The following is a 12,002-nucleotide window of genomic DNA, read 5'->3' on the forward strand; positions in this document are numbered from 1 at the left end:
GACAAATTTGTTTTGCTTTTTTGGAACTTTCTGTAACCTTTTTTTTTTTTTTTTTTGAGAATACTTTTGACCTGGATGGTTGAATCCTCGACGTAGAAGCCGCAGATACAGAGGGCTGACTGTACTGTATACGTTGCAGGAGAATGTGTTTTGTCCCTTCTACTTCCCAGAGCACTGCATGTCTCTTAGAAGGCTCACTACATTCCACTCCACAATTCCATTGTAAATCGAACATTCCCTAACAGGCCCTGTCGTATCTGAAGACAGCAAACTTCTTTGTATTCAAATTCCTTCTATTGTTATGGCAAGCAATAAATAATCCCATTTTACTATCAATATGTAATGTCATATATATATATATATAATGTTTATAAAAGTAGAAAAAGCAGAGCAGGGGTTAGCACTGCAGGGGTTAATTTACAAGGAGGGTCTAAGAATCGCTACAATTCTTAGATGACTGTATACCAACCATGCAAAGCTTCTTCTATGCTATGTAGTATTTGGATTTATAAAGTCACAGCCCTGGTGGTCTGGCAAGAATTCTGATTATTCTATTACACTAAAATTTTGGTAGAGAGAATTTAGTTACATATTCGATATAAGTTCCAATAAATTTAGATAGTTAGTAGGCTTCTCCTTAGAGTCTAGGATAAAATGCAACTGGCATAGAACATTTCGTCTGTGCTAAAATAGTTCCAAGTTTTTTACCTGAGATTTTCATCTGGGCAGTTGTTTCTAACTCTCCTCCCTGCCCGTTTGCTATACACACACTTTTTTGGGAATCTTTGTGGGAGGGCCCGTTTTTACTGATGGAAATGTGCTTTTCAGATGTGTTGAGGTGGATTAAAAAAAAAAAAAGAAAGAAAGGTTGAAAACCTTTCTCCTAAAAACCCGTCTTGACAGTTCTTTACAGGTTATAGGTGCACACAAACATCAGGATTCTTACAAGAAGCATCACTGCAAGCAATATACCTTTCTGAAAGGCCATTCTCTAATTAAGCCAGAGATTGGCAGTGGCAGTAGTGATCTATAATGATGGCTACCATTTATTGAGTGCCTACTCTGTTTCAGGCATCATTCTAGGCAGTTAACATGCACTAATTCATTTAATCTTCATGGCAGCTCTATAAGGTAGATACTATTATGATTCCATTTTAGTTGAGGAAATAGGCACAGAGAAGTTAAGGACCTTGTGCAATATCACACAGATGGAGCTGAGATTCCAAGCCAGGCTGAGTGGCTCCAGAATTGCCATCTTACTACTGTGCTATATGGCAGCTATAGTCACTTAGGACAGCTTGCTTGCCGCCAACCTAGGAAAAGCAGGGTGAGTTCTAGCCACGGACTCAGGTTTATCCAGTGCGTAGACAAGAGAAAGCAGGAGATTGATTGTAAAGCTTATTCCTGCTTTGAAAGTCTTTCAAGATAAAAACCGAGGGCTGTCAAAAAGACTGATTTTCTAAACATGTGGATATCTCCAAAATCAAGTGGTCAAAAAATGTACTGCTTGATATAAAGAACAGACTTGTGGTTGCCGTGGGGGAGGGATGAACTGGGAGTTTGGGATTAGCAGACGCAAACTATTATATATAGAATGGATAAACAACAAGGTCCTACTGTATAGCATAGGGAACTTTATACATACATATATATATATATATATATATAAAACTGAATCACTGCTGTACAGCAGAAATTAACACATTGTAAATCAACAATTCTTCAATAAAATTTTTAAAAATGTACTGCTATATTCATATCTGCAAGGTCTGATGAAATATTTCTACTAAGATGGGACACCTAAAATTAAAAATAGAGCTCAACATTTAGGACCTTTCCTTAATATAAAATCTGGAAATCATGTTGACTGAATGATTAGAAAAACATGTAACAGGCAAGTCATGAAGGCCTCATTACCATCCTCCACAAAATCTCATAGCGCTACAAGTAATCTAACATGTTTACAATTAACTTTTTCTTACAAAACTTTTGTTGAGCAGAGTTAGGAGTGCTTTACCCCATAACTAAAAACACATTATTTTTAAAGTGCCACTTCTATTAGAGGAGCTTCCAAAAATGACTAAAATGAAGTAACAACAGTAGCACTTATTATGTGCCAGAAACTGTTGTCAGTTTTACGTGTGTATTAATCCATTTCATCTTCAATCCTCAGAATGATCTAGTAAGGTAGGTATTATTATTATTATCTACATTGTACATGAGGAAACTTAGGTAAAGAGAGGTCAAGTAACTTCAAGGTCACACAAATAAATGGTGGCACTGGGATGCAAATCCAGGTATCCTGGCACTAGAGTTTCAGCTCTCAGCCTTTAAACTGAGTAGCAAAATGCAGAAAAAATACTTTTCCTGTAAGACATATTTTGTTGAACAAAATCTAACCGTGGTAGAAATGGAATGACATAAAGATGGCAAAAGAGGGATGGTGCAGCGGTTAAGACTCTGCACTTCTATTGCAGGGGGCACAGGTTCCATCCCTGGTCGGGGAACAAAGATCTCACATGCCGCGTGGCATGGCCAAAAAAAAAAAGATGGCAAAAGAGGAACGATCATGTAAACATTTCTCATGTATTTTGTTACATCATTCAGACATCCGATATAAAATAGCTTAAATTTTATTTGTACTTTAATTCCAATTTTCCTTACATCCAAATCAGTAACGTTTTAAGTATTTTTTAAAACAAGGGCTTACTAAAGTAAACATGGAAATTTTCTCATTTTCTTTTCAGAGCATTACCCAAATTTAGCCCTTGGCAATATTCTAAAAAAGCAACAAAGCATTGTTTTAACAGTTACCTTTCTTATCAGATGTCTACCAAACTTCTAAAGGAACAATTAAAAAAATGTTTTTTTCTGATCGTAAAGCCTCCTACATTAGCTTCAGTTCTATAAAACAATTTTAGGCTTCTTCTTTAAGCCTAAAGTGAGTATTCACCATCATATGTGTGTCCTAGGTATTAAACGCTAATTTAACAGCTGTTCACACCTCTAGAGAAGAGGGCACAGATCTGTAAGATTTGGCTCTATGAACTCTTCGTTTTAGGATAGCAGTTATTCAAAATTCTGAACCCTTTATACTTAAAAAAAATTATTGTGTGTGTCATATTAGGATTAGGACAGTGGCAGCAAAGTATGTAATTGCCTGTACAAGCACTTAAACCGTTGCTCCCCAAACAGCCTATGCTACCTCTAAAAGGGATGTTTCGGAAATGTTCTCTTTGGATGGCACAAAGATTGATGGTACCACTGGTGTTTGGTGGGTAGAGGCCAGGGAATTCTGGTGTCTTGTAACGTGTGAGACAGTCTCACATGAAGAAACATGGTTCAGCACCCTGAGCGACTTTCGAAGGTTCATTCATGTAGTAGAAAGTCTGTTTATTATTATCTGAGCCTAGAACCTAACTTCTTTTTCCATAAAAACACAAAGTACATTTCTGCATCACTTTAAAATCCACTGAGGTTTCCAAATATGCAACTAAATTGCAAATCAAGATTGTAAATTTGTGTTGTTCAGAACTTTACTAGCACAGTTCACCATTTTGGGGGAAAAAAAGTCTTATCAATGGAAATGTTCCTCATGTTTCTGAGTCACAATAGTCTACATTGTTGCTGTCTTCGTGTAGTGATTACACACACTACACACACACACACACACATGCATGCACTCATCAGCCTACTTCATTATGTCTTCTGGTGTAACTGTGCTCAAACATTTACATACTGAAAAAGAAATGAATTATAAATTACTTTCCTTTTATTTCTACTTTATATTACAATTATTATTGTATGCATTTTAATTATGTGTGGAGATATATTTATGAATTTCACTTCAGGATAGTAAATGGGACTTTTTTTTTTATAAAAAGGAAGTAGGGGGTTTGGTAGGGTGAGATTTACTTAGATGTCAGCTGTTAATACAAGAATGCAACTTGCATAGATGGAAAGTTATACAGCCAAAGATGACAAATGTGTTTCCAATACACTAGTGAAGTAAAATTCAACATTGTTTAATCAAATGGAAAGAAAAACCGGTTCAATGCTTTGCATTGGAATTCATAAATGTCACAGCATTTTCCTTCTGATGAAACAATGTGTACTGAACTTTCAGATGGCTATGCAAATGAGCTGATATCATCCCAGGTTGGGTATAGGATCAGTGCTGCTTTGTCCCAGTCCCTCCTCTTCTACCCTCAGATGCTGATGTGTAATAGAAACAGAGCTTTGTTAGACGGTGGACCTGCAGTTTTGCCGTGTGGAAAATCAACTTATTACCACCATCCTTTACATTTCATTTACATACTGTCATACTGACAGAAATAACTCAACATTCTATTTCTCTCCATTGCAAAGCCAAATATTTAGTTCACATTTTATAGACACAACCTTTTAAAAAGATTAAAGAGCTGCTAAAACAGCTTACTGCACAAGAAACACATTCAAATGGTCCAAACATATTTGTATACTGTGATTAATTCTTTCAGTAGATAATTGTGAAAAAAAGATAATAAAGCAAAATCTACAAGAAATAAATAGGCAAGGTGAAGGCATACAGAATTCTAATTTTTATTTTAATTTTATATATATATATTTTGGCGGTACGCGGGCCTCTCACTGTTGTGGCCTCTCCCGTTGCGGAGCACAGGCTCCGGACGCGCAGGCTCAGCGGCCATGGCTCATGGGCCCAGCCGCTCCGCGGCATGTGGGATCTTCCCAGACCGGGGCACGAACCTGTGTCCCCTGCATCGGCAGGAGGACTCTCAACCACTGTGCCACCAGGGAAGTCCTAATTATTATATTTTTAATATTCTTTTATGTATTCACATTCCTTAGATTCAAAGAGATTCAGATTGGCAAACGTTGAAACTGCAGAAGTGAATGGTTAAGATTTTGGTTTTTTAAATGCATAGCAGTAGCCTCTATTATGGAAAAATTCATGGGTTCATAAATTGTGGTTCACAAATTGTTCCTTGATAACTTCCACTGAATGTGAGTTGGTTTGATAAAATTTAAGTATTTTCTTACACTTATGTTTCTAGGTAATAAAGTTAAAATTTTATTACCACCAATGAAAGAGCAAATGAATATTTTTTCAAATTAAACAAAAGCATTCACTTGACAAATCAGCTTATTAAGTTGAAGGTTGTGCATAAAATTGCAATAATGACAATTCAAATGAGGTAAACAGAATAAACCGTTTATTAAAACATCGTGTGATAAAATAAACTTTTTGATCCAATGCTACAATGGTAAACATTTTCCCCTCATTAACGTTCCACCTAAAACACAGTTAAATTACAACGCAATATGACTAGATCTTGAAAATACTTCTGTCCTTTACCACTCAGTAATTGAACAGTGAGGTGAGTGCAGATCTAGGTTTTCTTGATGAGTCAGAGACAGAGGATGATAACGTAGAACACCACTGAAATCTCATACAACCAAAGGTTAAATTTTATTTACCCTGTTCACTGGTCCAAACTTTAAATTCTCATAATATCAAATAAAGATTCCATGAATCATCCCCCTCCCTGCCAAAAATAAATATTAGGAACAGATTAAGGATAAGAGTTGGGTTTTAAACTGCACTTTATTTGTTACTATAACATTGTTTTTTTTTTTAAAACTGATCAACCATAAGCATGCAAAAAGTTCTCTTCTGAACGGAACTGCTTCCATAGCTCCTTGGATATCAGTAGGTAAATTATAAACGTTGTTCAATTTATAGTTCTCTCCTTTATAGCACTTATAAGCAGTGTGTGAGACACATACCACAGAGGTAGGAAAAACCATCTTTAATAAATTATCTTCTTAATTGTAGAGAATTTCTGCAAATAAAACTGAAAAAGGCTAACCCATGCCTCTGATGAGTCCCAAAAGACCGCAGATCCAGCGCCTCCGATTCAAAGAATTAGCCCCCTGGAGAGTACTAGCCTTTGTAGGGCACCTGATAACAAGGTCCACCAGGGCTCCGAACAACTGCACAAAGAACACCTTCCACTGCTCTCATTTGCCGATTCTTTGGACCACCCAGTCCTGCTGGCAGAGAGGGCAGCGATTGTTCTGTTTCACCCACAGGGACATGCAGCAGTTATGGAAGGAATGATTACATTCTCCCCAGACGACTGAAAGAAAAAAAAGAATATGTGACATTACATATTTCAATTTAAATTACCGAGCTCAAAATTCTAGCTTATTTTAGATTATGTAATAATTAGGGTTCATAATATTGAACAAAGATGCTTAACTGGTCAAAATAATTTTTTCTAGCTATAAAGATATAGAACCTTACATATGTAAATTACACTTAAGAAATGAGATATACCACTGTGCTTGGGAACTTTCCATCACTGCTTAGAATCTGTGGGTGCTGTGGTGGCCCCCAGTTCCTACATAGCTCCACATGGTGTCTTTCTCAAGTTAGGAGATTAAAAGACTTTAGCCTTCTTTAGATCCCAGACTACCTCAGTCAGGCACTGACTCTGGAGACCTGTGGGTCTTTATTTTACTGAAAAATGTCCTCCTGATTTTTATTTAGCAAGATATAATGAATTTTAAATGTTTTTAGCTCATAGCAGGCTATTATAAACAGGTGACAGGCTTCTAAACATTATTAGTTGTACCTCTAATGAGTTGTTTTCTGGAAGTGGTGAGGATCTGTGTCAAGTCATCCACAGGCAGTGCAATTCCTCACGTGACAAACAGAATGGAATTTTCAAAGTGGCTGGCTTTGAAAGAGAGGTCTCTTTCAAGAAAAGGGTCTCTCTATGATCAAATAAGGCTGGCCTACACCTCACAATTCCCAAATGAAAATTTTTAAAACAAACAGAATCGAAGAAAAAATTTTAACCAAGGGAAATCACCCATAATCTGGGATACAATCTCAAACATGGGCTTCATTTATCCCTTGCTTGACCAACTGAGCTATAACAGAACAATAAAAGAAATAGGAAAAAAAAAACAGGAAACAAACCTTTTTGTGAAAATTGGTTGTAGGAGTAGGAAGCTAGGGGACTCATTCTAAGTCTTTTGGGAGGAAGAAACAGGATTTTATCAAAACTACATAAATCATTAAGAAGCTGTATGTAAATCACACAAACACAAAGGTAACCTTTCATTTCAGGAAAATCTTTAAACACTTTTATATAGCAATCTAGAAGTGATGACCTCAAGAACTGGGACATAAAAACCTTTGAGTTGCTTAAATATTTGCCCTAAGACAACTTCTGTAGTCCCAGATGTAAATAACATTTAACAAACTTTCTATAAACTACATCCAAAAAAATCTTGAGATTTAGAATTGTTTTTACCTCAGTAGAAAAGTTAAATACCGGATGATAAAAGAATATTGAATACTGAAATGCTTTGTTAGAATAAAATCCTGACTGACCAAAACTAACCTGTAACATACTCAAAACTTGGAGGATGTTTTGGCAAGTTCCTTATTTTATACTCTTCTTAATAGAAAAGAATTATTTTTTTTTTGATTATCAAAATGTTTACCATGCCCATGTCTAGAATATATAACCAATTCTCTTCAATTAAAGCAACTGAAGGACTTACAGATTAATTCCATTAAGACCATTTGAGAACCAACACATTTTATATTAATAATGGATCACTGCTTTACAGTTTATTTTTGTGTATTGATAAAGTCAATCTTAATTGCAAATTCAAACATCCCCACTGAGAGAAAACCTTCAGTTGAAAAAGCAAGAGAACAAAATTACAACATACCAACACAATCCTCTTGTTTGTTTTCAGCTTGACATCTAAGACAGGCATCTAAAAGTAAACAAATAGCAATTCTCATTCTGATGCTCAGAATGCAATTTTTAAAACCCATACACTTCAAAGTCAAATAAAGGCCCAAAGGGTTAGAGATGTAGATTAAAGACTCATACTATTAATTCCTCATCTGAACATAACTGCTTAAAGATGAATAAAGTACAAGGCACTCTACTAATTTACTTATGACCATGAGCAATTTCACAAGGGTTACTGACCCTCTATTTTTACAAGCTCTGATGAAAAGACCTTGGATGTAACCACCAGAGAAAAATATGCTATACTCCACTATATTAGGAGTTATAAGCTCACTGGGCATGTTCACACAGATCAACCTTATGAGCAGTTTATTTTCAAGACATCCTTTTAAATAAGCCATGCATATATATTGTATTTGCTTACACACAGATAGAAACTCTAGAATGATATCCAAGAAACTAATAATAAAGTTTACCTGGGAGGGGATGGAACAGGAAGGAGTTTTCACTGTGTACTTTCTCAAGTTTTTAAGTTATGTGACTGTATAATCTCTATAAAAATTAAATGTAAAAAACTCCTAAATACTAGGTTCTCTTTTTTTCTTTTTAAGGAAATGCTCCCTCTGAGCCCAAAGCATTTACCCGACAACAGTAAAATATTTTAATAAATTACCTGGGAGGAAACATGAGGAATGGGAACCAAAAGGGTATACTAGAAGTTTTCAAAATTGAATCTGTACTACTATTTGTTTGATGAAGGAGGTAATATAGAATATTTTAGGAACCAAAGAAATTGACTCATTCACTAGCTGAAAGGAGTCAAAGTTGGGTAAAAGGAAGTTCAAACCAACAGAAAAAAATAGTTTTTAACATAAATTGGAGGAAAATAATTCTGTAAAAATAGAAACACGGTGGAGCTGAAGCCTGCTTCTCTTCTTACACTGGATTATGCTCAGGCATTTGTTTGCTCCTCTCTGCGTGCTCTCACCCTTAAGAAAACACACCACCCTGGCCTCTTCAGTGTGGATTAAAAACAACCACCGCCTCCTGAGGCCTTCTTCAATTCCACAATTACTGAGTATCTACTCTGTGCAAAGAGTAATGCACTGCCGACACCAAAATGACCAAGTCTGGGTCCCTGGTCTCACCAGTAAATGGCGAGGTAGATAGGCAAACAACTAAATATCATAAGGATCATGATATAAGGGTGAAGACACGGCTCTGGTTCTGTGTAATCACAGAATTAGAGTTCATGGTCCCAACTGTCTCTTTTACAAATTAGGAAAACAAGGCTCCAAAAAGTTAGCTCAAATGTCCACGTTAACATACAGCTGTGGAAGGTTACTCTGGCTCTTCATAACTTGACAGCACTAGCAAACCTGGTCGCCTCTTCCTCACCAGTGCTTGCTCGCTGTGCCATCTGCTCCTTTCAGAATGAAGGGGGGAGAGTGGAAACCCAGGAAGAGAGTGTTAACTACATCAGAGTGGGCTGGCAGGCAAATCTTAGATCCAGAAGTCATAACCAATCATTTAGGCGTGTGAGATGAATTCCAAATATAAAGGACATGGGATTAAGTGGGCTCTCTGTATAATCTAGAAGTCTCTGAATTATGCTTATAGCTTGGATTTAGATTCATTATCAAAAACTGACCTAAATGGCTAAAAATGACTAACGTTGCAGATAAAGGAAAACATTTTCTTTTGATGATGTTCCTAATATCTAAAACAGCACGTTTCCAAAGAGTATAGTAACACCTTTCAGAATGATGCTAAAAAACAAACTTCCTTCTGCTGTCACCTGACCACTAAGTGGATTTTAACACCTCATAAACAAAATACAGAGGTCTAGTCCAGAAAACTTTCCTGAACCCAAAGCACAGCTGTTGTAAATCTGTAACATTAATCCACAGTAGCAGAATACTTGCTATAATTAGAAAGTTAATGTGAACCCTGAGTCATTTACAGCCCATACTTTGACTTACTTTAAATATCCCAGGAAAGTTTATTTCTTGCAAAATTGCAACCATTATTTTAAATTTTGCATTTCTGTTTACTATTTTAAAATTTTTCTTTGGGGAGAAAAATAAAATGTTCTTTTAGGAAATTCTTTTTTTTAAACTAAAGGAAATTTAGGGGATAAAATTTTTAACAGTTTGTCGTACAAAAGAACAAAAATCGCCCGGATAAGTGAAAAATGTCACTCAAACTGGAAATTATGATTCTAGTTTTTAAGAAAGGGGAAGGACAAGGGAGCTGTATTGCAGGCCAATAAACTAGGTACTTTTAAAACACACAATATAAGCGGATCACATCTGAAATCAAGCTCTTTTAAAAGTAAAAAATGTTTGAATCCCATGGTTGTAAATTCTCTTTAAAACAAATCCTTATGAATAAAAAACATAAGAGCATACTACAGAGACAGTAAATTGAGAAATCGCTTGATTCTGGTAGGTTTCAATTTTCATTCCTCAAGAAGGGAGAGTAATTTTTAAGTTATTTTCTCCAATTCTCTCATTTTTCAGTGCAAGACACAAAGATTTCAAACTATAGAAACCTCAGTGTTCTCCAACTACCTTCAAGAAACAACATTTAAGGGCTTCCCTGGTGGCGCAGTGGTTGAGAGTCCGTCTGCCGATGCAGGGGACATGGGTTCGTGCCCCGGTCCGGGAAAATCCCACATGCCGCGGAGCGGCTGGGCCCGTGAGCCATGGCCGCTGAGCCTGCGCGTCTGGAGCCTGTGCTCCGCAACCGGAATGCTCTTAAATGCAGGAGTTTTAAATGCCCTATTTAAAAACATAACGTGCATTTCAAGAGCACCTCTTCTTCAAGGTGGTCGGAGATCTTAAAACATAAACCATATAAAACATAACGATATGAAGCTGTTCTAAAAGGTTTCACTTGGTTCAATATTTTTATTAAAAATATCATAGAAAGAAGTAACAGTTATTTGTAAAAGAGGGTTTTCCATAAAGGTCTGACTTCAGGGCACTGTCTTCTCCAAGAAATGGCATCCTATGATAGGAAGGGACCAGGAAGGAGATGAAGTTTTATGTTTCTGAATAAAAGGGCTTACATCCTTCCCGTTCAAGCCAAGCGAGTGCTATCTGACCAGTCTCGAATCATCCAGCTTTAAAAGCCAGCAGAACAGTAGCCCATCCAGAAAGGCAACGGCTAGGAACATTTTTCTTCCCTGCGCCTCCTCAGAGCACGACTAGGGGTCGTTTTTGTGGAAGATGACTCCAGAGCATCACTTTGTTGTGTGTGACCAGAACCACTTTAGTGACCCGCTGACTCAGGGCCTTGACCCTGACCTCTCTGCGATCTTTTTGAAAAGGGTGCCGTAGCTGGCCACACAAACCGAAGTGGTTCCTCCCAGCTCCCACCAAATCGCCTACTTTTATTGTTGTGATCACACCCATCATTACCTGAAATTACCTTGTTTAACTGCACTGCTTACCACCCATTTCTCTCCCCAGAATACCAGTCCCTAGCGCTGGGCGCCTGCTGAACGACCCCACGGCCCCTGGCGGCGGCCGCAGCCCTCTGACCGGCGACAGCTCGGGCGTGGCCCGCGGTCCCCGGGCACCGGGGCAGGGCGACCCGCCCCCACTCCTCCAGGAACAGTCTCTCCGAGGCTCGGTCTGTCCCCTACGCCCGGAGCCGGGCCCGCGGAGGCCGCAGCGCGGCCCGGGCCTCGCGTGCAGCGCTTACCCATCACCTGGACCCTACAGATGGCGCACGTATCGCACTCCACGTCCCAGCTCCACATGGCCACGGCGTTCCACTTCTTGAGAGAGAACATTTTGTCGCCTCCCGACTTGGATCCTGCGCTCCCGGAGTGAGAGGACAGGGCGCAGGGTTCCTCGCCGTCTTCCACGTCGGCCATGGCGGCGGCGCGAGGCCGGCGGCGGAGACGTTGGGTCGCGGGAGGCGTGAGGCTATGGCGGCTCCGCGGGGCCGCCCGACGGGCCACAGCGCCTCCGGCAGGCCGCGGGCCACCGCCGGCCCAGGACTGGGGCCGCCCGCGATTGGCTGGCGCGGCCGAGTGACGTCACGGTACGTCAGCGCCCGCGGCTTCCCGGTGCCTGGGTGTCTCGGTGTCCCGGGGTATCAGCGACCCCGCGCCTGGCCAGCTCAGGGGCCTGAGGGGCCCGGGGCCGACTCAGCACAATGGAGGGTTCCACTGCGCATGAAACACGTGTCCTGCTTTATGCTTTCATG

The 12,002-nt window shown here is 39.0% G+C and overlaps 1 protein-coding gene across 2 annotated transcripts; it reads right to left on the reverse strand.

Annotated features, from left to right (window-relative positions):
* Positions 1-5,196: 5,196 nt before the first annotated feature.
* RNF7 (ring finger protein 7) lies at positions 5,197-11,773 on the reverse strand. Of its 2 annotated transcripts, none has more exons than XM_030873330.3 (3): positions 11,500-11,773; positions 7,753-7,800; positions 5,197-6,140 (listed from the first exon to the last, which is right to left on the reverse strand). In XM_030873330.3, exons 1-3 carry the CDS (start codon positions 11,665-11,667, stop codon positions 6,084-6,086), a joined length of 273 nt encoding a protein of 90 aa, XP_030729190.1. In that variant the 5' UTR covers positions 11,668-11,773; the 3' UTR covers positions 5,197-6,083. The 2 variants fall into 2 exon arrangements, with proteins under 2 accessions (XP_030729190.1, XP_030729189.1); XM_030873329.3 differs by having other exon boundaries at positions 11,493-11,760.
* Positions 11,774-12,002: the final 229 nt, after the last annotated feature.

This window comes from Globicephala melas, chromosome 4, assembly GCF_963455315.2.
Source record: "Globicephala melas chromosome 4, mGloMel1.2, whole genome shotgun sequence".
NCBI classification, from domain to species: domain Eukaryota; kingdom Metazoa; phylum Chordata; class Mammalia; order Artiodactyla; family Delphinidae; genus Globicephala; species Globicephala melas.